The sequence below is a fragment of the Lepisosteus oculatus genome, chromosome 8 (genome assembly GCF_040954835.1).
Source record: "Lepisosteus oculatus isolate fLepOcu1 chromosome 8, fLepOcu1.hap2, whole genome shotgun sequence".
In the NCBI taxonomy this organism is placed as follows: Eukaryota; Metazoa; Chordata; class Actinopteri; order Semionotiformes; family Lepisosteidae; genus Lepisosteus; species Lepisosteus oculatus.
This window is the reverse complement of record NC_090703.1, coordinates 12,109,323-12,135,927: the sequence shown is the minus strand read 5'-3', so window position 1 is coordinate 12,135,927 and position 26,605 is coordinate 12,109,323. Positions and strand designations below refer to the sequence as shown.

Here is a 26,605-nt window from a genome sequence, read left to right as displayed (position 1 = left end):
ATGAAATTTTTCCAGCTTTCAGCCTTTTAATTAGAAGCCATCTGGTGTTTTCAGAATCTTTAATAATAAATTAAATTGATATTAGGTTGCTGTATTATTTTACCTTTCTTGAATCTGCGTGTGGTTCCTTGTATTTATTCAGTACTATTGTTTTCAGTTGAATATATAAAATGAATGAAGCAAATGGGAGCTTTTAATTAAGGAGAGTGTTTTGTTACATACAGTTTTAACAATGTTAGGCTGGATAAAGGGTTGCAGCTGGTCGTAGAAAAATGTTAGTTGAAGGAATGTACTTTAATGTTATCGTTATTTCACAAATACAGGCATGGTCATGTGGATAAAGATTATGTTCTAATAATATAAAAAAGAGTTGGTTTGTGCTTTTTTAGTTATCTTTCAAAGATTCCGAATTCAGTATTAGTATCTTCTTTGTCTAGTGTGAGCAGTTTAGTGAGTCTATATCTTGTGTCGTTCAAAGTGCTGTTTAATTTTTGTTTTTTTCTCCTTCCTGTCACACTCTCTGGCTCTGTTGTCATTAAGAACATATTAAGTTAAGCCTAGTGGATCTTTGCTGTTAAACACGGATTTCTAGTTAATATCCGAGTGCATAGGTGATGAGGGCATGAATTTGTGGGAGCATATATTGGTTTTATTGTCTTTGTAAGTTTGGTTCTCTGACATAAGACTACTGTGGGGTTATTGTGAAGATATTCAGTGAAGGCTCATTAATCTTCATTATAGCCTGTAAAACAACAGAGCAAATAGAATGAGTGAAAACAATTGCTTGTTACTTTTCTGTTTGCAAAACTGATATCAGTACACTTCTTGTAATAAAAGCAATGTTTATTCACAAGTGTGATAAAACAAAATTGTTTAAATGTTTAACAGACCGTGATAATAACCACAGCTTGATAAATGTTGAAAGTCTAATATAAAATTTGAAGATTTCAGAATGTTTTAACAAAAGTATAGTAAGAAAGAAATTGACCTGTGTACCTAACATCAGAATTATGGCATGATCTGTGTTACGTATAACACAGAAAAACTGCATCAAAATGTTGGTTCACCTCTCATTTGTTAAACATTTTATGACTGCGTACTTAAATAACAAACTTAGGCATCACACCTACTACAGTATATGTGACAGAGTGCTGTTGCTTCAGCTGTGGAGTTTGTCCTGACCTGATGCAACTGCTGGTGTTCAGAAATGTAAGGCATCTTACCTGGACAACCAGAAAAACAGGTGTAAGTACAGGTGTGAACTTGTATGAAGGAGACAAAAACTGATCCTATATATTTGTTGAGTTTGTATTCAATCTCGATTCTGTTGAAGTTTACCTTCAATAGAAAAGCAGTTTTGTGTCATTTCTTATGTATTAAAGCCCATAATTTGAAAATGTTATAATTCTGTCTTGTTGCTGTGTTATAGCTCTCAAGATGATCTAAAAAGGTTAAAAGAAAATACTTCTACTGACATTAACTCTCCTACTTCAACCACTAATGCATGAATTGCTGGTAACATTTTTAGTAGTAATATCAATTAATAATGGCAATAGTATAAATTATGTATTTACATTGTTCCTTGTCCTTGGGCTGCCCGGATTTCTGTACAAAAGTGAATAATGCTTGTTGAAAGGTGTCTCCAGAAGTTGTCTATTAATTAGGTCTTGTACTCCCCCATCTCACAGTTCTTGAGTCCTCATTACATTTCAGCACTGTGTTTGGGCACATCTTGAGACCTGAGATGTATTTTTCCCATGAAGTCCTTCTACTTCAGTTCTGTACGTGTGGAAAGGCGGGGGTGTCTGGCACAGAAATATGGCCACCAGTGTGAATGTCTGCTTTGTTTTTCCTAAAATGATGCAAGTTTGAGATCAGAATCCCCTCTGGATAGTTTTGGGTGAACTGGGTTATTTAAAGGGCTCAGATCAAAATCCTCAATCAAAGCACCATTTTCCTGAGGTTTAGTCCCTTTAGTCTGTGGAGTTGTCATATTAAAGTTTCTAATGCGTCTTATGAACCATGTCATCGGTGCAGAATTCTGGATATCTGGTAAATTATAGATGAAGATCTTAAAAACTATATTGAGTGGGCTAGGAATTGGAGAGGCATTGAAGTGTTCCAGCAGTATAATAAATTGGACGTGTATAATATAGGTAGATCGATAGATCTTTAAAGGGACATTAGTCACTTTGCTATTTATTGTTTGTTTTGAGAGAAAATAGAACTAGCTAAGAATCATACAATTTAAATATATTTAAATTGAAATATTTAAATATAAATGGATCCCTGAAAGCACATGGCAGATTCTTCTAAAAGTAATATACTATATTTGTTCCACGATTCTCCTGGAATGCATCTTCTTGTTCAGTAGAATGCTATTGCCTTTCTTAATTCTATACAGCAGTGCACTGTAGATGGTTTTCTCCCATGAAACATCAGTCTGTGGTACACCAAGAAGAGTTAATTCCCCAGGTCAGGAAAGAGAACACTCTGTGGCAGAACTACTATAGTTGACCTATTAATCTAGATGAATACCTTCCATGGCCATTATTTTAATACACTATACTCTTTTCCGATTGAGTGGGTTGGCATTCCCTTTACATAATTACTTATTAAAAATCAATATTTTAGAATACACAAACTACTCAGTTTATTGTGATGCTAAATAACTCAATTTATGAGTTTCTCATTAGATTGTCTATTTCTTAATTACAAAGAAAGCTCGAGTGAAATGACATTTTACTTTATGGTCAGACATTGAGGTGTTTATATTTTTATTGATGTTTGCTGTGCATTTAGGTTGAGGAATAATTAAATATCTATTCAAAAGAAAATGTTTACAAATGATGGACATTTCAGTGATTCTTTATCTCAACTGAAGACAGACCTGCAAGTTAAAAGCATTGGTTTTGTGTCATACTGATCAAGAAATTTGTGATTGCAGGTCAAATTGGATAGCACTGAAATACAATTGAAATGAGATAGTGAAGAAATGCATCTTACATCCTGAGGGAGAAAATTCCAAAGAGCAGCTGTTTAATCAGAAAACAGAAAAAAAGAAAAAGTGGTGTCTTCACAGGAGTAGTGCAAACACAGAACTCCACAATTTGTTTCATTTCAAAGACTTTGGAAATGATTCCAGTTCCTTTCACTAGGATAGATTACTTGCCAAGAATGTGCTCAGATCTGTAAGATGGTTTGTGTTCTGTTGCAGGTATTAAGCTGTGTGTGATGTCATTGCTGACTGTACAATTTTTCAGTTGACCTCTTGATATGGGTTTGACAGCTTTCCTGTGAAGGTCTTTAGACGTGTCTTGTACAATAAGCCACATCTGTTTGGATGGGTACGCACACACTCACATGACACTATATTACTTAATTACTAAGTGCTTGTGCAGTGAATGGAAATCATGTTAGCAGCTATCTTTCAGAACCTAAGAAATATGCAAATATTTTTTCCACATGTAGAAACATTAAGAAGATAGACCAGATACATGATTCATGTGTTCTGAATCTAGAAGCATAGGTTGCATCAGCTATGCTGGTTTTCATTCCATCCCACCTTAATCATACTATCGAGGCCTTAATTAATTTAAGACATTGCTTCATTGGAATATTTGCATTTTGTTTCTAGTCACAAGTTTGGGATTTTATTTTACAGAAAAAAATACGGTTAAAGCTCATGTTCAAGAGCTAGGACCAAACAGTCTAGATTAATTTTGCTATTACTGTAAATCCATGAAAGGTTTGGTTTTGTAACTGAGGGCTCAGCAGGAACAAAAACCAACAGGTGTGTGGGTCACCAGAACCAGGATTGGGAACCACCATACAATAAACACAAATTCAATACAATCAATACCCAAACAAATTTTGACTCTCTGCTTGAGGTATCCTGGAACATACAGTACTTACCAAATGTTCCCAGGTGTTCCTTTCCAACCTACTCTGCTCTTCACTCATTGGCTGATGTGTCACAGAGCCTAGCAATCTCAAGGCATTAACAGGCCCATGGTCAATTGTTAGCCTAGATTTGTGGAGAGATTAGCATTAACCCTCTGCTTATATTACAGCCTAAAACTAAGCACTTTTGGCAGTGCATCCATGCTGAGTCATAGCTAAGATTTTCAATACAGTAACTACTTACAGTATATACAGTAAAAAGCAGTCTCTGAAATTGCTCCAGCCCTTCACTCGGGAATTATCATTGTCCATTAGTTTCATACTGTTTACTTTAGAAAAACATAGCTTACCACAAAATCTTTTTATTTTCTGTCAGGTCATTCAGACTATATGATCTTTTTTCAGATAAAACAGAAGACCTTCTGTTTTGAAGTGAACAAAATCAGTCCATGATACTCAACAGAATAAAACAAAAGTACAATTCTCTCGTAAGATGTCTTGTGCCTTTTATTTAAAAAATCCCTCTCTCCATTCACTACATAAATACATGAAGGTGTAATGTAGCTCTTAAATAATGTAAATAATGTTTTAGTTATTAAATAATTAAATATTAAGTAATGAAATTAATGTAAGTGTTTTCAAAAGCGCTTACCACTCCCCATTGTTACACAGTTTTGTAATTGTGTTTCCTCTGTTCTGTCTGTCACTACTGGAATATCCTCTGTCTACAATGATGAGTTTTTCCTTTTTCATACACTATTGATTGTTATGAGAGAGCTATTTAAAAAGTAAATTTATTTATTGTGTATTATCACATCGATTTGATCTCCAGCTGTTTTTTTGTTAGGAGGAATTTGTTGGGAAAAAAGCTTGGGGCCCGTTTATTCTTCTTCTTACATTTGAAAAAAAATTTCATTGTATTCATGTTTGAAATGTGATCAGAAGTAGAATATCTTTCACACTGGAATTATGTGGGTAGCAGGCATCCAAGGAGATTGACAGATGATACTATGTATGGATATAATATTATTATAACATTATAACATTTTATATTAAAAAGAAAAAGAAGCAGAGCATCTGGCTAAAAAAAGTAGGTGAAAGGGAACGATAAGGAGGGAAGGCTGGTTACATAATTTAAAAGACAGATCCAGCTTATTGTTCCGTTTTCATCTTTACAGTCCTTCCCCTGTCCTGATTCCTCGGATCACAGGAGCAGGGCTCCTCTCAGTTGGTGATAAACTGCATCGGCTTTCCTGCACTGGTTGTGCTCTCTTTGTTTATTGCCATGCCTGATTGGTGATTCCACGCTGTTGCAGGGGGATGTTGCCAGGGGATTTACCAGCTTGCAGTACCAGCAATCATGTGCCTGGTATTACAATAGCTATTTTTAATTCTGAAGAGTTCTGTGATACAGGCTTGTTCAACCTAGGGTTTAGCTCTCTCTCATTTCTTTTTGGCACAGATTCTTGCACTCTGGAGGTTTTTTTGCTTTATTCTTATATAGCCATGTTGTAGTAAGTGGAGTAGTAGATGTAATATCATGAGGTTTTGTGATGATAAAATCTGAAAACGTTATAACCCATAGCACAGCAGAGGGATATTTTGAAGATTGTAAGGTACACAGTACAGTACAGTGTAGACTATATATTTATCAATACCTTTGTAGTACATAGAAATGCAGAACATTCTAGTAATATACAGCTTATAAGCCTAGTTGACTTCATATTGATTTAGTGTACTTCTGAGGACAATTGAAACCACAGGAGATTGAGGAAGGCAAAGAATTTCTTGTGATCTATTGGGCTCAGTCTCGGTCCTTGACTTAGAGGCTTTGCATGCTTACAGCCTTGGTTACTGGCAAAAGATGAGGAAGGCTCATGTGGTGGACTATACATGTCTTTCTTAAAAGTGCTGACCCTGAGCACCCTTGCAGCAAGGTTAATGCTTTGCTAGACGAAGAATTATAGTGTCCTAGGCCCTCACCAAAGATGCAATAAAATGTCCTGGAGACAGCAGGAGAAATAAAACAAATGACAGCAGGGTAATAATAAAGGCCAGACACAGGGGAGAGAAGTGAATTATGGAAGTGGAGAACAATGACCTTTGACAACTAGCTAAGGGCTGCATGTGCATTTTATGGGGTTAAAAAAGTGGACATGCATGTGGATTTGAGACAAGTGCAGGGCAATTGTCAGCATAAAATGAAACACATTACTGACATTTATTTCTGCTGTTAAATGCGGGATTTTTCAGTCTAAAACAGGAGTGGTGAAATCCAGTGTGTTAGATTGTTGTACTAGCTACTGTACCTCTGATTATAAAGTCGGTTTTTATTTCCTTTGAAGAAGCAGACAGCCTCTTTTTATGTATATCACCCCTTCAACTGTGGCAGTTGAGTACGGAGGACCTGTGCAATAGTTGTGATAAAACATGGCACATGGTGTTTTCTTACAGGCATGTTATTACACCTGTCAATATAATATTAAATGCAATTTATTTATTATGAGGATCCCCAAATTTAATGTTTCATTTTCCAAAAATGTTCATTGTAAAGGGCAATTTTAAATGACCAGTAAATGTAATCATGCTTTACATTTCAGAGATGAAGTGTACCTGCTGTTTGTTCAAAGGACCAGACTGCATCATAGATCACAGAACATGACATTGTGACCTCAAGCAGTGACTCAACCAATCTAATTATACAACTGTTCAAAAAAATCTTCATGCTTTAAAAAACGGGCAAACAGAAGAGTACAGATCTGCACACTTAACTAGATACTTTTTCTTTATTTTTCTCAGCTGGTGAGCAGGTGTTCACATTCTCTGATGCAGTTTGGTCCTTTGAGGAAGTTCAGCTCTCTTTCGGTTACAAATACAAAACAGATGGTTACACTTTCTATAAATTGCAGAAATAAAGACACAAATAACACACAAATGGTGCGTAATATTTTGTAAGGAATAACCTCATCCAATAAGAAAATGCCTTCAGGAGTGTTTATCGAGGAGTTAGGTATGAGAAACGTAGGCTTAACTTGCTTGATGAGGATCAACTGTATGATGAGGAAGTCAGGTCTCCAATAAAGAGAGAGAGGTTAACCAGAGGGGAGCTGCACAGGTTGAGAGGAGGGATGCAGGAGACAAATGTGAAGGAGAGAAGGGGTTCATGTATAGTATTTATAGTTTTTCAGGAAGTGACTTCATGGACAATTATGCATTAGAGTTGCAGAGGAGTGGGAGACCTCTGACTGCTGTCATCCCTCCTGAAGCTTCTACATACTCTACATAACAATAGTTACATTGTTTGGGTCCCCACACCTGGTTCTGAAGGATAAGCATGTTTTCAGTATTTGCTCTAACTGGGCCTGTACGAGATTTGTAGTAAGAATTAATCATTTTGGAGCCATAGTTATGAAATACAAATAATTGAAAAAAATGTAGGGAGAGAGACACCTAGTCTTCCTATTGCTTTATTCTGGTTTTTCTTTCTTAAATATGATGTGACGGTAGTGGATTTGGAGAGTGTTCCATTTCACCACATTTAAAACATGCTGACATTTTTGATTGTGGTCTTCTAAGAAAATGCTAGTAGTTAAAAGTTTTTGATATTGTGATTTGGAAGTTTGCATTTATTCATGGACACTCTGAGATCAAAATCTTGATATTTAAAATTAAAAAACAACAATAAGTCATTTCCGTATTTGGAAAAGACACACCCTTTTGGCTTAATTGGATACATTTAAAAGCTTCTCCCTGGTCTTCAGGGGCTGGTGCTTTGAACAGATGTGGATTGAGGACTCTTGGTGTGTAAGACATTTTCAAAAGCTGCATGCTATACTCTTCACCTGCCTCAGTAGCCACAAAGATGTGTGCATGCAGTTGTTTAAAGAGAACCTCAGATTGAGGTTCATTTAGTTCCATGTTGAATTCTTTATAAATCATGAATTAACATTCTGTACTGTGTCCAGAAAGCAGTTTATAGAAATCTGAGTTGAATGTACTTAAAATTAATCTGCAAAAAACTGAGCAGAAATCTGGTGAAAGGCAGTCGTGCAACTTGTCTCTTAGTGTAACTAAGATGGTCACAATGCATAAAGTAATACCCTGTGACTTTGCTTGAGTATAAATGAAATAGCAGAAGGAACCTTTAAGGATGAAATGTAGCTGAGAGGTTTTCTGATTGTGAAAATGTTAATGATGCTAAATAGTTAAGAGACTGATCGCTTTAGCAAAGACCACGTTAGCCTACTGCAGTGATATCCCCAGAGAAAGTCTGTGAAAGCTGCACGAATAGCAATGATCTGGGATGCACTGGAATATCCCAGTGGCTGTGTTGGTTGTCTTTTAAGGATTATGTTGGTAGGGTGTATTTCTTCCATTTGAACCTAATTTCATGAAAGCGGAGTTAAATCTGGCTGGTCCAATAGATACCTTGTGCTATATTTAGTGATTCATAATTGCTTCTTGTCATAAAACAATGATAAAAGACTCCCAGATGTAAAGTGGACATGCTTGTATTAATTGGCAAATCTGGCCAAAACAAGTATAGGTCCTCAGGCCCTGCTGAGGAGTTGAGGAATTAAAGAATATATTTAACATGGAAGGCATATGAAAATATTCTTGCTTAGCCTCAAGTGCTAATTTAAGAAAAAATGTCTACTGGTGCATGAAATAAATATTAAAAATTTAGTGTTCACTGTCCTATAAAAGCTGTTATGAGAGAGGCAAGGGAGAACAAAATAGCTAAACTATTTGCTGAATATTCATATTTTTAAAGTTCATGAAACTTCAAATATTTTTGAATAAGCAGATTGCAAAGCATGGACGGACTGGTCCAAATCTGTAACCTTGCAAAGGAGGTTTTGCTGTTTTCTTTTCTCCAGGTTTAGGTTTGAGAATCAAAGTTTGTACTGATACCTTATTGTGCCTGTGGTCAAATTTTTCTTTTTATAATAATAGGGTTGAATGTTTATTATAGTTTTCTGAATAATTGTTATTTAAGTTTTTTAAAAAGTTTGTAAAATAACTCAACAAACCCTTGATATAAATTACTTTGATAAAAACAAATTCCATTTTGCCCAGAAAAACATAAAGTCTACTGTGCCTTAAATGGCAGAAGATTAAATGACATCTAGATTACAAATGTGTTGGTGAAAGCAGTGCTATGACATACCTTTATATACAACAGCAGTACAGCATAGTACAATGTTCATGGTTAAGCATATTAAGGAAACATACTGGTTTCTATCAAGAGATCAGGATGACATCCTTGGATCAATAATACATGTATTATCATCCGAGTAGATGGGCCAAATGGCCTCCTTTTGTGTTTTCTTTCTTATGTTCTTATCTTATAATGTGCTACAAAGTATATTATTACTCCAGATTTTTCTTTTTCTTCTTCTGGAGAGGTCTTCCTATAAATTTGTGGATTTTTTTAAACTTTCTTCTTGGTGAAACCAAATCTGCTTAAATGTCTTGACAATGTCCTAATGCAGCCTTTATTAAATTTGATTTTGGTTACATTTTTTAAATACTTCGTTTACCATTTTCATTACCATCTTCTTGGGTGTGCAACTGTTTATCTTCAGCAATGTTTCCATAAAAACAAAACTTTCCTTTTCACTCAAGCCTGTCGTAATCCCCTGAGGCAAGAATCTCATTTTCAGAGGGGAGAATGATTGTCTTGTAATTACATTGACCTGAAACAGAGTAACAATGCAGTGTCCATCAGCACAGTCACAGGGGTACCCAATCACAGAGGATAATGTGAAAATGAAACTAGAAGAAGGTTACCACATAACAGAGATAGTGAACAGCATGTCAATGCTGTGGAGAGATTTGTAGTAAGAATGAATCATTTTGGAGCCATAGTTATGAAATACAAATCATTGAAAAAAATATAGGGAGAGGGACACCTAGTCTTCCCATTGCTGTATTCTGGTTTTTCTTTCTTAAATATGATGTGAAGGTAGTGGATTTGGAGAGTGTTCCATTTCACCACATTTAAAACATGCTGGCGTTTTTGATTGTGGTCTTCTAAGAAAATGCTAGTAGTTAAGTTTTTGATACTGTGATTTGGAAGTTTACATTTATTCATGGACACTCTGAGATCAAAATCTTGATATTTAAAATAAAAAAACAACAGTAAATCATTTCCGTATTTGGAAAAGACACACCCTTTTGTTTTATACTGTTTATACTACATGCATAATGCTGTGCTTGTTGGGTAAGCAAGCAAGGTCTCACAGAACAGACGCAAGCTATGTGCACATTCTGCAAACAACCACTTCAATGAGTTATCAGTGAAGGCTCTGTTCATTTCTTTTACCTAATCAATAAAATAAACATAAGAAATTAAAAAGGGCTATTGTTTGCCTCAGGATACAATTTGTACATAGGACCCAAAATCTCATCAAATCCTTTTGCCATTTTTGCACAGCATTCTAGTTTCTTTTTCAGACCTTTAAATGACTGCTTTTATTATTGATTTTAAACCTACTGAAACATACAATTTTTTCGAGCAAACTCATATACTATACGTGTATTCTCCTTCAAAGTTCATGATACAGTTATTCTCTTCCTTGCATTTTCCTGAATGAGTGATTTAAAATTTAGGTCTCTTCCTGGTCTGTTACCATTTTAACAAAGGTGTCATAGTGTTGGTGGTTTGTGTTTTGTTGCGTCTAGTTTCCTTATTCCCTATCTCTGTGCTTAAGCTGCACTGGTGCCTGCCCGTTTGCTGTGAAATAGGGCTTCTGAAAACCAAATGGCATAAGGATAGTAGAGATGAGGTGTGAACAGAGCACTGGGGTTTTTCATTGTTCTGTTTTAAAGCCTGCTATGGACAAACTGCTATGTAAGTTTAGGTTCTCCATCTTGAAATCCTATTGATTTAGAACAGCAGAAGGAGATGCAAAGCTGTGATGCTTAACTGCATCTTTTATTCACTGCCCTGAATAATCCTCAAAATTTTCGTGTTTTCTCTGTTGTTTTCCTTCTGCACTGTCTGTGCAGTAATGGTGTGCAATTGATTCTTTCCATTGAATACAATCACGTTTTCAAGATCAGTTTTATTTGGTGTAGATGTAAAATAGTAGCAGTGCATCTTCCTAAATTGTTTATTTTTTTTAAAAGTGGTAAATTTTAGTTGTTTCTGACTCAGGTAGGAGGTTGAATTGGAACAGATATTTTTAGATACTGATGTTTTTTTAATTATCATGTTTTAATTTTCCCAAAGCTAACAATTTCAACATTTTCAGTTTACTACTATGTGTTTTTGATGGTTTTTGAAAATAAAGCATAACTTTTTGCACTGAAATGAATGTTGATTTTTCACCTTCTAGAACTGCATCCCACCCGAAATGCAAACGTTAAGAATGAAGAATTAAAAATGAAGGAATCCAGCTCAAGAAATATAGTAATATCATGACTCAATGACCCCCGATGTGTTGTTAGTCCAAGAAATTTCTATTATGCCGATAAAACTAAACACCTGAATTTAAAAGAGCACTAATCCCTCTGTGAAGCCCCGAGGTTTAAGATAACCAGTGTGCTGAAAGATGTCGGCTCAATATCCCACTAATCCTCTCCGTGCAATGTGCCAATTTCTGTCCTGAATAAGGCTTTGAAGATAAATAGCATCATCTTCTGAATTGCATGCCCTTTCTTCCTGTGCCACCTCAGATTGCTGGGGGCCCAGCAGCCATCCCCTTCTATGGACTGGCACCGAGGACCCAGTCTGCTCTGACAGAGACTAGAGGATTATCTGCTGAACAATAGTCATTACATTTATATAGTGCTTTTCATTCACTGAGGCTTCTCACAGGGCTTTATGAAACTTGTCAATGTCAAAATGTGATGCAGTGACCATAGAAGACTGATGCTCTATCACGCAGTTAGCGGCGTCCCACTTGTGTGCAGAAAAGGAGCTGCTTTCATGCTAATATTATTCCCCAGCATGTTATGAGCTTCCCAGTTCAACTTGCCTCCAAGCCAGTCAAGGCTGCAGGTGTGGACAAGAAGGGAGAGGATAGCCTGCAGAACAGCTTCAAGTATCAAGTATGTGTAAATAAGAATATGTTGAATTGTGGAATGGCACTCGACATGAGTGACTCAACATATTCAACTTTTTCGCAGAAATAGACTGTTTCTGTGTACGTTACACACTCTAGGTCAAGTTTTCCTAGCTCTGGTCCTCAAGGTTTGGAATCCAGCAGGTTTTCTATGTCTCCTTGGGTTATGAACGGCTCTTGAGAGACATGTTAAATTGATTCAATTAAGGTATAATGGGACCAATTCATCCCTTCTGCATAGCACTAAACTGTTGCCAATTTAAAGAGACACAGAAAACCTACAGGTCCCAGACCCTGAGAATTGGGAGAACCACACATGGTTTCTGGACTGAACGCACTTGAATGTCTGGCATTTTAAACAGATTTAAACAGACCTGTGTAGTATTGTCTTTCACTGAGCTCGCTGTTCCCCGGTGGACTGAGCAAACCACATGTTGTGCTAATCAGACATGTCAGCCAGCTATGAAATTTGATACAGTAATGTAAAACAGACGTGTAAAACATGTATTAGTTTAGCAGGATGTCATGTTTTAGAGAGGCCACGGACATAGTTCTTAAAATCACAGTGCTCATCCAGATCTATTTATGGGAACTAAAACCTTTACAAGTCCCTGTAATCTGCTAGTTCATTAGCTAATAAGCTTCTTTCAGGCATCCCACTGCTTTGTGACAGCTGGGATTAAACCAGATTGCTTTCTGGGTTTTTTTCTTCCCTTTTCTCCCTTTTTGAACTCACTGTGGTTTGATACTCTGAAAGATAATTGGAGAGCGGTTCTGGGTCCTTGATCGACTGTGACTTGTGTCAACAAGCTCTAAGGCAACTCGCAAGAAAGGCAGAGCTTCTCTCACTTCCTGTCTTCATTCTTCAATGTGGAGGGATGTGCCAAAATGGAGAGGGAGAATGTGAGACACTCAGGCAAACTGAAATATGTTGTGCCTACGGTAACTGTTGGATCGTGCCCTTTCTCCCTTTTTACTGGGAAATCACTGCGAAAGTGGATGCAACTTGGCATAGCTCCCCAATCAGAGGCATTTGCATTCCTGTTTTGTTTTTTTCAAATCTGCTGTGCAGTGCAGTTTCACTGGAGGAACGTTCTTTAATGCTTTCTGACAGTTGAACCACCCCCTAGGATAATTCGGCAGCAGAGTTTGAAAACATAGCTGGCTTCTGGAGGTCAGCTCTAGCTTTCCTGTTCAAACACAAGATGAATATAATATAATCACCATATGATTATGAATTAATGTGTAAACAGTAGTCACAGGGCTTACCAATTATTATCGTTCATGATCCTGCAGTTTCAAGCTTTTGCTTTGTAAAACTGACCAATCATATGTTTGATTGATCTATGTGGTTGAGTTAGGGACTGCTGTCTTGATTAAAGTCTTGTGATACTGGGCATGAATTTTTCGAGGATGTTTAAAAGGGTCTTTTGGTTCCCCATATTCAACGTTCCTTTGCCTCATTTTATGTTTTTGCCATCTTTCTCCCATCATTTGTTTGAAAACAAAACATTTGTTAACTGTATTAATCATCGGACATAGTCACCAAGAAATGTGTGATTAATACAGCAAGTATTTAAGATTCTGAAGCCCCCTCCCCCGTTTACTTGTGGAGGAATGAAATCATGCTTTTCAAGGGAGGGGAAATATCAATTAAAATGAGATCAGTCTGCCGAGCTGTTTGATGTGAGACATGACGGCTTGAAAGAAGAAAGGGCTGCTACCTTTTCACACTGCTTTTACTGTCCCGTGACACTCGGTTCATCAAGCAACAATCCAAAGTAAAGTGTTCAGTCGCTGCGCTGTGGCTGAAGAGCCTGTGTTTTATGGCAGTAAACAGGATCCTTGGAATGACATGACTCAGAGAGAGGCTCATAAAGCAAAAGAGTCAGAACAGGCGTGGATGGAGAAAGTGATGTATTTGCTAGCTCATGAGTATTGACTGGTCCCAGGCAGAAAAGGCACAAAAGCAAAGAGGAAGTGAGCAGAAAGGGACAGGCATAATGGGTTGGTGTCCTGAGAGACCGTGAGGTGCAGGGGTAAAGAGACATTTTTTGTCACAGCACGTACAAAGGAGCCATGTGCTCAAGCTGAAATCTAAAAAATCATCACACGAGTTATGAGACGTAGAATGCAAAATCTCATTAATAACAACATGTTGCGTTTTTTCTTATATTAAGCAATGTTTGTATTATCATTTTTTTCCCTGTTTAATCAAACATATCAAATGAATTCCATCAATTCTCATCTTACATACCTGTGGGATAAACGGATTTAAACAAAATAAATAGCTCAGCAAAAATTATTTTGAGATCCCTGCTGCAAAATACCACTTAAAATTCAATATATTGTTACTGTTTTGTATACCATGGTGATGTTTGTATAATGCAGTACTGCATTATACAAATATTTAGGCGATTCACAGTACTGTAGGTGCTTTTTGAGTATTAGCAAGATGAAACCCAACTCTGTTTAGGATGCTTAAAAGAATAGTAAACGGCATGTGACACATGGTAGATCCTAATCTATTAATATTCGCACATTCAAGTGTAACACCCTGAGGCATTTTTCAAAAACAGTTTTTAAAATGTTTGCTGACTTTCATGTTAATCTTATGAATAATAAAGCCTCTGAGATTTAATAAGAATGTTTAATAATGAATCCTAGTATTTTATATAAAGCATTTTTCAAATTTAATTTACTACCAGACCATTATTTGCCACTTAAGATCTTTTTAGATGTAGCTTTTCGCTGACCAAACTTTCTAAATCGAAAACACTCTCCATTGCATTCTCACTCATGGCTGACCTCGCTGACATCAAACTCTGTCAACGTTTAATAATCTTTGTGATTGGTTAAAGTTCAGTAGTGGTGCTAAGTGATCTCTTAATTTCAGACACTTTTGTCACACTCAGGGACAAATATGTTTAGTAGTAGTGATTGCATACAGTATGCCACAATGAAGTGTATATACAGTATTATTTTGTTAATGTAGTTGTTAAAAAAGGGCCATATCTGAGCCTAGAGGCTCATGAAGACAGAGCCTATCCCCGTGTCTATAGCATTAAGTGGGTTGAGGGTACATGGCACTTCTGTGGCACTAGTCCATCACAGGGTTACCATCCACACTGGCATTAATTGTTTTTAGGACTGGGTGGAATGGAGCAACTGTTGGAAAGCTCAGAACAATCAAGGTGAAGTACGTGGCGCCAGCGTGAGACAGCAGAGTTTATAGCATAATCCACAAAGTTAAATCTCACCTTGTACTAAAATTTTTAAAAGAGTCTAAACAGTGAAAAGCGAGAGCAGTGTAACATATCTAACTGCAAACATTTTAATGTCAATACAATTTCAACTGTAGCAGTCCCATACTGTGGCCACAGAACAAAACTAAGGGTAAGGAAAGTTTTACACTACCAGTCTCTAGAAATAGAACACTAAGCCCAGATGCCAAGAGCTTTTTGACCTAATTCATGATCAATCGCCTGTCAGCTAACTCTGCACTTTTTAATTATTCAGTCAAAGTTAAAACACTGAAGCAGTCTGCAGATAATTCTGGACCAGGGGTCCTTAATGAAACTGAACATAATTTCTCCTGGGTGATGAGATCCGCAATAGAATGTTCAGCAGCTCCAGCCTTTTCTCTGAATGTTCCGAACAGACAAGCAATACTGTATGTGTGAATGAAAGCATTATTGAATTTATAAATATATATATTTTTAAGAATCTTAATTATTCATTGTATATTAATGACATGTTAAACATGTTTTGGGGAATTTTCAATTGGCGTTTTTGGCACTTTAAAGTTGGGACAATATTGAGTCCAAGGTAATATTGGGATTATACCAGAAATGAGGCAGTAGCCACTGACCTTCTGTGATGTGAGGAATTGATTGGAATATTATATAGGCTTTCTGAGTCTGACTGAGTTTCACCTGTTTATTATTTTTTTGACTCAGTTTACTGCAAGAGAGAAAAAATACCTGACCAGTATGATTTTGTAAAATGAACGGGTCTTAAGGCAGGCTTTATCTGCAAGTCATCATAATTAGTGAATGTAGGCCAGAAAATGCTAAAGCTAATAAACTACATAAGAATAATTAGTACTTTGGTAAATGTAATTTTGAGACAAACCTTGTGATTCATTGCACTTCTGTTTAGTGAGTATGAATCAACAGTAGTAGCTGCCATGACAAGTTATAATGCAAGACCTGATATTTACTATACATACACTGACACAGTGATGAGCATTTGAAAGTTTTAAGGGCACTGAAATATTGCCGTTCTCTTGTCTGTGCAATGAGCCCATTTTCAAACCCAGGAACTCTTTCAGTTGGGTAGCGAGTGAAAAGGAAAGATGTGACTTTATAGCCTTTTGCTTTGCTCTCTGGACAGCCCCTCTATTATTAATGTGCCTCTCAGACTGCTAACAAGCCAAAGCTCACTTGTTAAAAAGACAGGAACAGCAGATATAAACAATTACATGAAGCACATTAAGCTCATGATTAAAGAATTACTATAGCCTATTTATCTTTGCTGCTGCCTTGTATAAATCCTCCTCCTGCTACTTTTTGTATCTGCTCTACTATACTGTTACCCTGAAGGCATGAAAGCAATAACTATGGCATGAATATAACCTTTAAGACCTATAACCATTTGCTGATGTTAATTTGTTAATGCCTTACACTGAAGAACTTAATGGGCCTTGCAAATAACCTAAACAATCTTCCACAGACACACTAATTCCATTAAGCACATAAATGTAACTTAGCCTTTTTTCTTATTTCATTATTTACGGAATAAATCTTTTTAAGGAAAATGGACTGGGTTTGAGGTTTCACTGCTGTGGAAGTGTAATTTTATATTCTCAGACAACATCTACATGTGTGTGTTATTGAAACATTTTTATAGTGCAAAAGATGTGGTCCACTACAGAACTTCATTTTATATCAATTGAATTCAAGATGATTTAGGCCCAGTAGATATCCAACTAAAGTGGGCCACACATGCTTGACATGACACATGGTAAGTGGACACTCTTGTACGATGCTGTTGACATATTGGGTTGGAGTTTTTTAGATGAAGAGCAAGTGTGTTTTCCCATCTGATTTCCACTGGGAGCTGCTGTTGTAATTGGGTGAGATTGGATGTCGGATATCCATCTAGTTGTGGGTGCAAAGCAATGTCTTGTTGAGGTGATGTTAGTCTGCTGAGTGCGTTAATGTTCCTCTCAGAATGGACAACAGCCCTCATAGGGTCATGAAGGAGGCTGCAAAAGATTTACCTATAATAAAATATATGGGATTAAGCAGAAGTTAATTCCATGCCAAAAAGCAGAAAGAGAAAACGGAGTGTTTCAGCTGTTGAGATGAAGGTGTGCTCGCCCCCAAAGAAGGCTCAGCAGCTGAAACTGTTTTTCTTTTTCTTACCACGGAATTAACCTCTACTAGTTCCTTTTCTGCACACACACACTGTTGCAGTTTATGTAGACTATTGTAGATGACCAATATAGAGTCCAGATCATTTTTCAAATAACTTGTATTCGAAATTTATTAAGATAAAGACCTTCCTGATGCCACATCTCCAATAACCAACTTTACTGTATTTTTTCAGTAACTGATTTTCCCATGCTAGTATGACGGAACTGTATCTTCGCTATAAAATAGGGGGATTATGTAATGTGCAAAAATGCATGGACATTTTTCTGTTCAGAAACGAAACTGAGCAACTTTCCCTCCCGATTTCCAGTGTTTGTGCTTTTTACTAGGAAAGTATATTAAATATAAGTATAAGTATATTAATTTTTTGTTAATATCTGGAACAGTGCTGTGGAGGCCAGTATCTCCTTCACACATTTTTTTCACTCTTTTGTGCAATGTTGACAAGTTCACTGGTACATCAGCTGGGAGATATCTGAAGGAAATAATCCTTGCTCTCTTTCCCACAGCATTTGCATGCTATCATATTAAAGGTATTCAGTGTACTTCCTTGCAATTTCATCTGAATCATTTGTGTTTTGATAAATGTGCCCATTCGAAAATGTAAGTAAAATGTAAATGTAATTCCAGCAGCATTTAGCTAGTTTAGCCGAGCCATGCCATATAAGCTGTCAATCTGTTTTTTCTTCTACAAAACCGTAGCAGGCAGGCAGTCAGTTTGGTACAGGGTCTAGTTTGTGAACAAAGGCAGGCAGGGGAATCTTGAGTGGTTACTGCTCCTGATGTATCAAGCTGTTTTTTAGGATGCTTGCCTAGAAGGTGGGAATATCCCCTTCTGTTAAAGACAAATCACCAAAGGGATTGCAGCGTGGTGCTGAGACTTTTTGCACTCAATGATGAGGAAGTTGGCAGTGGTAAGGGAGTAGAATCGGGGAAATTCCCTGTGTGCCAAACTCTAAACTCGTTTCTTAATTAGAAGCCCAATAGAGCTGCAGATATAGCTGAGCCTGTGCTGACTCCACCTCTTTCACCTCTGTCTAAATTTCCCATCTGCGTCAAAATTAATCTTCCGTTACAATGAGGCGTTGTGTCTAAAGGTGTGGTGGCCGTCAAATGGTATCTACAAGGATGAAATTCTGTAACATCACAAAGCTTATCTAGAACAGGACATTAATCACAAGGGGAAGTTAATAGTTCTGATTAGAGTGGCTGTGCAGTCGGAATGTAAAGTGAGCTGAGGCGTAGTGGGGATCTGGGAAGAGGTTGCTGATGTCGGAGGCAGTGTATTCATTTGTCTAGTTAGATTTTTTTTTACATTATTTTGGATCATTTTCAGCTCATCCTTTGTGGGCTTTGTCTTAGGTCCAGGGACGTTTAGATTAATATGGCAGGTCTGCAGAATAGTAGTAGCAAGGGTTGACTCACATATGATTGTTTTTCCATTAGCTACATTCTGACAAATGTTTATGTAACTAATAGATCTTGTGTGCAGCATTGATTTCAGGCCTGAAGTTGTCATTTGTGTTTGGCTAGGAGGTGTTGATCACATTTTGTTTAAGCAATTTTCCAACCATAAGTTTGGAATCTCTAAGTGAGTTTGTCAGCATTGTGGAATGTGTGTTTCTACCTGTAATATATCATTTTAATTATGCTTTCAGGTGTACAGAATGGTGGCACAGAGGTTAGCATTGCTGCCGTGCAGCACTGGGGTCCTGGGTGCAATTTCTGGGGTGCTGTCTGAGTAGAGATGATATTTTCTTTTAGTTTTTGCACAGGTTTTACTCTGGATGCTCTGATTTCCTCCTACAGTCCAAAGACATAACTTGCACGCATGCTTCTGTAAGCTACTGGTCCTGGTGTGTATGTTTTTGCCTCTGTGTGATCTGCCATGGATTGGGGGTCACATGTAGGTCGTATCCTGCCTTGTGTCCATTACTTGCCGGGTTAGGCTCCACCTCCCCTGCAACCCTGTACTAGATAAGGTGGATGGAAAAGGGATAAACAGATGGATAATCTTAGGTGTCAATTAAAGGCATCCCTGTGTCTATAAATTCAGCCCACCAACCTGACATTCATCAGGTTTTATAGTCAATATGGTGAACATACTGAATGCAGGACAATAGCATGTAACTAAATTCATTAAACTGCGCAGGACTAACCAAACAATAATGTGCATACATACAGTATTATATGAAGATACAGTGGGCTCTCAGTGTGAGAAATACAATTCCACACAAATGGAAATGATGAAATGATGCTGTAACAAATTCCCAATGAAATGTATTTAGTTGTGCAACTTAAATTACCATTTTGTTCCATTTCATGAGGTACAGGAGTTACTAAAGGTGTCAACTGTTTAGTGACCCTGTCAACCTTTACTATAGGATTCTGCTTATCTCTTTTTCCTTAAGAAAGGCTAACAGTCTTTAATTTCTGAATTTAATAACTGTAGTACAGTAGATAATTTGTGTTGCTATCAGGCTACAAATGGCATCAGTACAGTACTTAGTTGTTTAAATGTTTGATATTTACATGCCATCATAATCATTGTAAAAATTGAAAATATGATTCTAGTTGCACAAACTATCGGTAGCATCCTACTGATTCATTATTTATTGCTATTTTCTTCTGATGTTTGTCTCTTGAGCAATCTGAACTCTTCTTTCTATTAATTTTTAATTAGAATGACTTAAATGCAGCTCAAGTCATCTGCAGGTTTTGCTCACTCAGGTGAAGGTGATACAACTTACAGTTTTCTAATTGCTCAGGTTATATTTCTACAAAACGTAAGCATATACTGCTAGCAAACACAACACCACTTTTCTAAAGGATACATGGCAGAATGCTTGTTGCCAGACTGTATTTCTTCTTTAGACATACAGTTTGAGCTGGACCATTTGAATTTCTGGTTGGATGTCTGAAGGAGCTTCTCTGAGTTCTCCTTTACATCTCGATTGCAGAACCACCCCTTTCCTTCTCGAGGGCTGCCTGTCACCTGTACTCCTTGACTCTGGCACTTTCCCCTAACAAGTATTAAACCCTCTTGCTGCACTAATGTATTCAAATACAACTTGATTGGGATGTCAGTGGCATTACTTCACTGTGGATAAGAAAAAACAGAGTTCCATTTGATGATTTACTTTTGGTGCAATTAATACAATCTGATTCCACTAATTTCTCTTTAAGACTTTTATTTATTTATTATTTTTAAATGAATGTATATTGTTAGTTTATGCATATAGCTTCCATTCCAGAATACAGGCAGCTGTGTCATGTTTTTTTGTGTCTTTCTATGTAAATGAAGAAGAAACTGGAATTTGAGTTGATAACTGTTCTTTTGCACAGAACCTAACTAAAAAAGCTGCCTAATTGGTGTTTCAGAGTCTTGTAGTTTGTGATTTGTTTTGTACAGAAGGCTGTTACAACAGTGCCTTGTTTCAGAGGAACACTTTAAAGACACCAATGATCTGTCTTGTTCACGGCTGCAGTGCCTCGTTGTTTATTTAATTAGGCTGTCTCCTTCACTCTGGTGCTTCTGTACACATCACCATCATCTGAATTGCTCACTATATTCAGAGTTGAGCCATTGGTTTCTTTGTGTACCGCGGTTCCTGGCTCTCCGTCCTGAGCACTAGCTGAACTCCCCCTGTTTCTGCTGCGTCTCTACACAGATGACAGTGCTTCGGCTGCCAGCAGCATGGAGGTCACGGACCGCATCGCCTCCCTGGAGCAGCGCGTCCAGATGCAGGAGGATGAAATCCAGCTGTTGAAGTCGGCGTTGGCTGATGTTGTCAGGCGGCTCAACATTTCTGAGGAGCAGCAGGCCATGCTGAACAGAAAAGGACCCACCAAAGGTATCCTCCCTGTTCTACACTTGTCTTCCACTGCCTTTCTCTCGGGAGCGCTAGTGTGTTCCCCCATATCCTGGGAAATTGTATTTTTACCTCACTAAAATTTGCCTCACTAAACTGAGAAAAGCTTTCTTCATGAAACAGTGAAGATGATATGTATGTACACCTTTAGCCCTAATATTTTCGAGAACACTCTTCATCACATTGTGGTTCACAAGCAAAATGCATTCTCTTGAGCTCTTTTAGTAATATTCTTGACACTCAGGAATCTGTTGTGTTTAGAATATAACAAGTCCGTCCATACAAATGTCTAATTAAGGCAATAGTCTTAATTTTCATTTATAAAAGTAAAGGACTGGCAGGCAGTGTATTAGCATAAACATGAATTCCCCTGCCTCCCACACATTCATACAACAGCTTTTTACTAATTTCAGTGTCCGTGATGCAGAGCAATTTGTATTTTCTATGCCACATTGGATCATCAAAATTTAAATTAAATTGAAATTTAGTATTGCCTGAGATAGTCTGATCTGAGGATGCTTTTATGGCCAAGGAGCTGTTCAACTCAAGCATGGAGAGCATTGGTCACAAGCTGGCTGTCCTCAATGCGTCTCACAAAGGATATCAAACTATACCCTGTTTTTTTTTCAAATTGGCAAAATGAGAAGCTCTTGTATTCATTCCAGTTGTACCCCATTCCCTTCTTTGGGTCTTGCTCCTCCCCCATTCATTTTTCTCTTCAGTTCTCTTCCATTTCCTTCTTCCTTCTTCTTTTTCTCTTTCCTTGCTAACTCTTGGCCTCTTTAGACCAGACCGCTGTGAAAAAATCCACTCCTACAGAGAGTGCTAAATCAGGCAGTACTGACAAGCCAGGTAAGAAGCATCCCCAATAGTTCTGCCTGTTGTTCTGTGACTTCACAACTTTTGGGCCTGTCTCTGCATCGTCCACTCGCTATTAATACAAATAGTAACTGCAAATGAGAGGTGTATGTCCTGCAGATAATAAAGGCATGTCCAGAATTTAGGCTTTTAACTTGTTAAAGTATTGTGTTATTGATGCTTCAATCCTAGGTGAAGTGTTGCCAAGGTTGTGATTCTTTCTGTCATCTTGGGAGGTGTCTTGCCTGACTTTACCACAAACTGTGCATGTACTAATAACACAAATAGGTTTAATATGCCACAATCCGGCAGCACTGTGGAATGGTTGTTAGGGTTCTGTTCCTGGGTGGTGCACTGCTGTTGTATGCTTGATTAAGGTACTTCACTCAGTTTGCTCCAGTAACCATGTCCAGCTTTATAGAAGGTTGTAAATTTCAGGTGCTTTGGATATCAGCCAAACAAAATAAGAATAATGCTCTAATGTGGACTTTTTGAAGAGATATATATATATAATAAATCTGTTTATATTGGACAAAGAATGGAGAGTCTATGATTTTAAAGTAACAGATCTTATCAGTGTAAGCAGCTTATGCTGAAGAGTAGGTATTTATTTAAACAAACAGTATACAGTAATATACAATAATTCCCATTTTGCAAGGAAAAGCTTCTGCATGTGTGAGAGGCAGTTTCATAGTGTTCTCAATTGTGAATGAGACCACAATTTTTAACAGTTCCAAAGTGTTTGAAAATGTAGGTTTACATTGGTACAGAGTCTTTTGGAAGTTAAATAGAGATTATTTTCTTGTCTTGAGATATTAATAAATATGGATTGCATTTAGTAAATTAGAATTGAGAGGGGCACCTGAAAATTACAGAAGCTCTTCTTCACATCAGCTTGTTCACTCTCTGTGTCTCTCACTCAGTTTGGAGGTAAATCTGTTTCCTTCTGTTCTCTAAAATGTTAGCTGCATTGTGCCCAGTTCCTCTAGAACAAAGTTCAGATATGCCGAAGTAAAATCTAGAAATGGGCAAATCCAGTCGCACACTGTTTGCTATTCATGACATTCCAAGTGCAGGGATTATTAAAAAATAAATTAAATTATCTGTTAGTCACTGCCTTATGCTACCTTATTTTTATGCTGAAATGGACTTCTGGGGTATTCCAGTGCATCAAACAAATCACATTTTTCATATGCAGAGTTCCCCTGGGATACCAAAAGCCTCACGTTTTAAGCTTGCATTTCTCCCCTGAAATTGTTGAGTGCTTAACAATGTGTTCTGTGTTTTCCTTTGACAGTAAAGTCCCAGAGAGGGACCACAGAGTGATTAATTGCTATTGTGCCTTTATGTGTAGGTTTTTTTTTCTGTGCATTGCTGTGAGAACCAGTAGTAGAAGATTGAAAGCCTGTGCTCCCATCACCCAAGTTCAATCATTTCTCCACCGACAAACATTCTGTACAGGAGGTGATGTGAGGCACCTTGGTTCTTAGTAAACAAGAAAATGTCTGGGAGTCATAGCTGGTTAATCCCTTTGTACTCTAATGCATTCTGAACTGTGTTGTTTTTACACTTTCACAACTGCACAACTGATCTGGCCTTCATTTATTATCCATTCTTTGTGGTTTTACATAAAAAGTTATCAAGATTAAATTAGCATTAGCCACCGAGTACAAAATTGCTGCTGTCACATTTGTAATTTGTTTTTTTGCTCTTCCTCTGTTTTGCAGCCAGACCCCTGATGCAGGGGTTGCCCTTGAGGCCGACCGTAAACAATGGCACAGTCCTACCAAAGAAAACCAGCACATTGCCATCTCCCTCTGGCACCAGGAAGGACACCTCATCACCAGCAACCAAGAGGTAGGACTGCCTTGGAAGAAGTGTAAGACTGGAGTGAAAGACCCTGGACTGATAACTCCCAGTTGAGTGACATTCCACATCCCTACATGGGCAGTAGAAACAAAGCAAAATGTCTTCAAATGACTCTGTGGTCTTCAACCAGCCAGATCAGAAAGCCAACCTGTGGGAGAGACAGAACACATGTTCAGTCTCTTCCATTTCTTCTTCATGATTCCATTTCGTTTGTAATGCAGATCTTGGCCTTATAAAGGCAAAGCTATTTTGCCATTAACCAGAGACTCAAAAGGCAGATTAAAACAGAAAAGAAGCAGAACGGAAGAGCTGAAGTTTTTGTCACTCCCTGCATGTCGCACTTAGATTTGCTAAATCACACTCACAGCCAGAAAATCAGAGCATGGGCTTTGCTGCTACTGCAAGAACTAGGGACATATTTCAGTATGCTTGGTTCTTGTGGTCTTTAATGCCACTTATTCCTCTTCAGTTCTGCTGAAGCCTCATTACATACACGTGCGTTTTACATCTGTGGAAAAATTGATCAACAGATTCAGCAGAGGAGCACAGGTTATTCTATTTGGTTAATGTGTGAGTAGGCAATTGGCTGACGTGAGGAAAAGATTGATTCCAGAAGTTATTATACAGTACATATAAGACGCTCTGTAAAATGTGGGACTTTATTAGCAGAAACATGGTATTTTAAGTAGTAAGAAACTTAATAGTAACAGGTTTAGAACTGTTACCTAGACATTTTTGTTAAGAGTTCACTTAGTGAAAATGTATCATGTATTGCCTATAATATGATTTTGTTTATTGTCACAATTGTTTGAGCAGACAATGGACAAAGTTTTAGCAAACGTTTCTGCATTACAGTTGTCCAGTTCTGAGTAAATACCAAAATGTGTTATTGGAACGATAGTTTTTATGCCTAATAAGTTTACCCTGGAAACTGTAATGACTAAGGTTTGTCATAACCATTAGACCATTTAACCAATCCTCTAAAGCAGCATGTATTAATTTTCCTGTAGAAAAATCATATTTGAAAGTTGAAAAGGCTTTAAATTAACACCTGCTGGTAGATGTTTAAATACAAGTTGGAAGGGTGTGTGTGTGTTGAATGCTTTGCTGTGTTTCTTCAACTGAGCAGAATTCTGTCAGAGCTGTGATAACTATTTGAAATTAAGACTCTTCACATGTCAGCAGCATAAGCTGGTTGACTCCTGGTGGTTATGCTTTCACCACTGAAGATATCTCCCAGGAGTGTGAATTTCTTAAATATCCTTAGTAAAATTGGCATGTGTGGATTATGTAATTGTAACTTAAATATTCACAGTATTTCATTTGGCTGACTGGCAGTGATCATGTTTAATATAATGGGTGATGGCAACCTTTCCACGTTGGACTAAGAAGTTTTGGCAATCAGTGCAGAATGGCTTGGCTGTGATGCTCAGTCTGGAAGGGTCTTGGGCAGAGTTGTGTCAGATTAATGAAGCTTTCAATTCAATTTCTTGCTACAAGACAAAAGCAGCTGTGAACATAATATCTGTCATTGAAGTAATAGATTCTCTTGTTACCAACCATGCTTTTAAATATGTTCATGCAGACAAGGGCATTTTTAAAAAGAACCTTGCAAAATGTGACAGTTTTCGAAAAGAAGACTTAAATTTGTAAAAAGAGGGGTTAAATTGCATCATTAGTGCTTAATGGAAAGCTCAGTGAAAAGTAGTTTAAAGCATTTAATCCTTTTTGTGGTTAAGGAGATCTTCACGAGAACCTTGTCAGATTTAATGAAAGAACTCTTTCCACTTATTTACTCAAAAGGTTGTGAGAAACCTGAACAAGATACCTGGCCATATTGTTGAAGCGAATATTCTTCAAAAAATGCTCAGATCAAATTTTATCAGCTATTACTGTACCATGTCTTGGTGGAATTAAATATGCTTCCTTGGCATACAATCACATACTTATATAAAGCACACTTACAGTGCCTTACAAAAATATTCAGATTGTTCCTATGATGTTTTTTATTCTGTGAAATTACAAAATGATGGGACACATTTTTAAATGAACATTTTGTTTAGAATCTGAATGCTCAAACTGAAGACTTTTTTAGTTTTAGAGCAACAGTATGTAAAAACTGTGCAGGGATTTGAATAGTTTTGCAAGGTACTGTATATTGGCTGTTGGTACAAGTGTTCTATGACCTACTCATTAAATATATCACATGGATCTGAAAGAAGAAGTTATTGTGTGTCAGAATATGCCCAAATACGTATTGAACGGTCCATGCCAGTAGGATAAACAGAATGCTAAAAACATGCCTCCAACCACATATTCCACGCACTCTCTAACATTCACAGTATTCATGTATTTACAATGCTTGTCACCTAATTTTGATTTGTGTAAATATGAAACTATTATCCTTTATTTGAACAACATCAGCTTTTATGGTAAAACCTGAGTATGCAAACATTCTAGCTAAAAATGGAAGTGAACAATATAAAATTCATCTGCTATTCTTCTGTTTGATTAAAAAGCTTTAATTAGCACTAATTGTATGTTGCCAAAGTACATAGAGGCAGTTATGATGATTAACCGTTTTCTGTTGATG

At 37.2% G+C, this 26,605-nt stretch overlaps 1 protein-coding gene across 10 annotated transcripts in view; it reads left to right on the top strand.

The window, feature by feature from the left end:
• The window catches only part of eml1 (EMAP like 1), a 76,009-nt gene that overhangs the window by 21,580 nt on the left and 27,824 nt on the right, over positions 1 to 26,605 (top strand). For 6 of the 10 annotated variants that reach the window (XR_011190223.1, XM_015339255.2, XM_015339251.2 and 3 more), the window contains exons 2-4: positions 21,085 to 21,267; positions 22,072 to 22,137; positions 23,871 to 24,000. Coding sequence is in view for 9 of the 10 variants with exons in the window: in XM_015339255.2 (XP_015194741.1) it covers positions 21,085 to 21,267; positions 22,072 to 22,137; positions 23,871 to 24,000 (379 nt within the window). In the remaining variant the exon portion in view is untranslated. The remainder of the gene's footprint in view (positions 1 to 21,084; positions 21,268 to 22,071; positions 22,138 to 23,870; positions 24,001 to 26,605) is intronic. The other 4 variants (XM_015339254.2, XM_015339252.2, XM_006643057.3 and 1 more) reach the window with 1 other exon arrangement.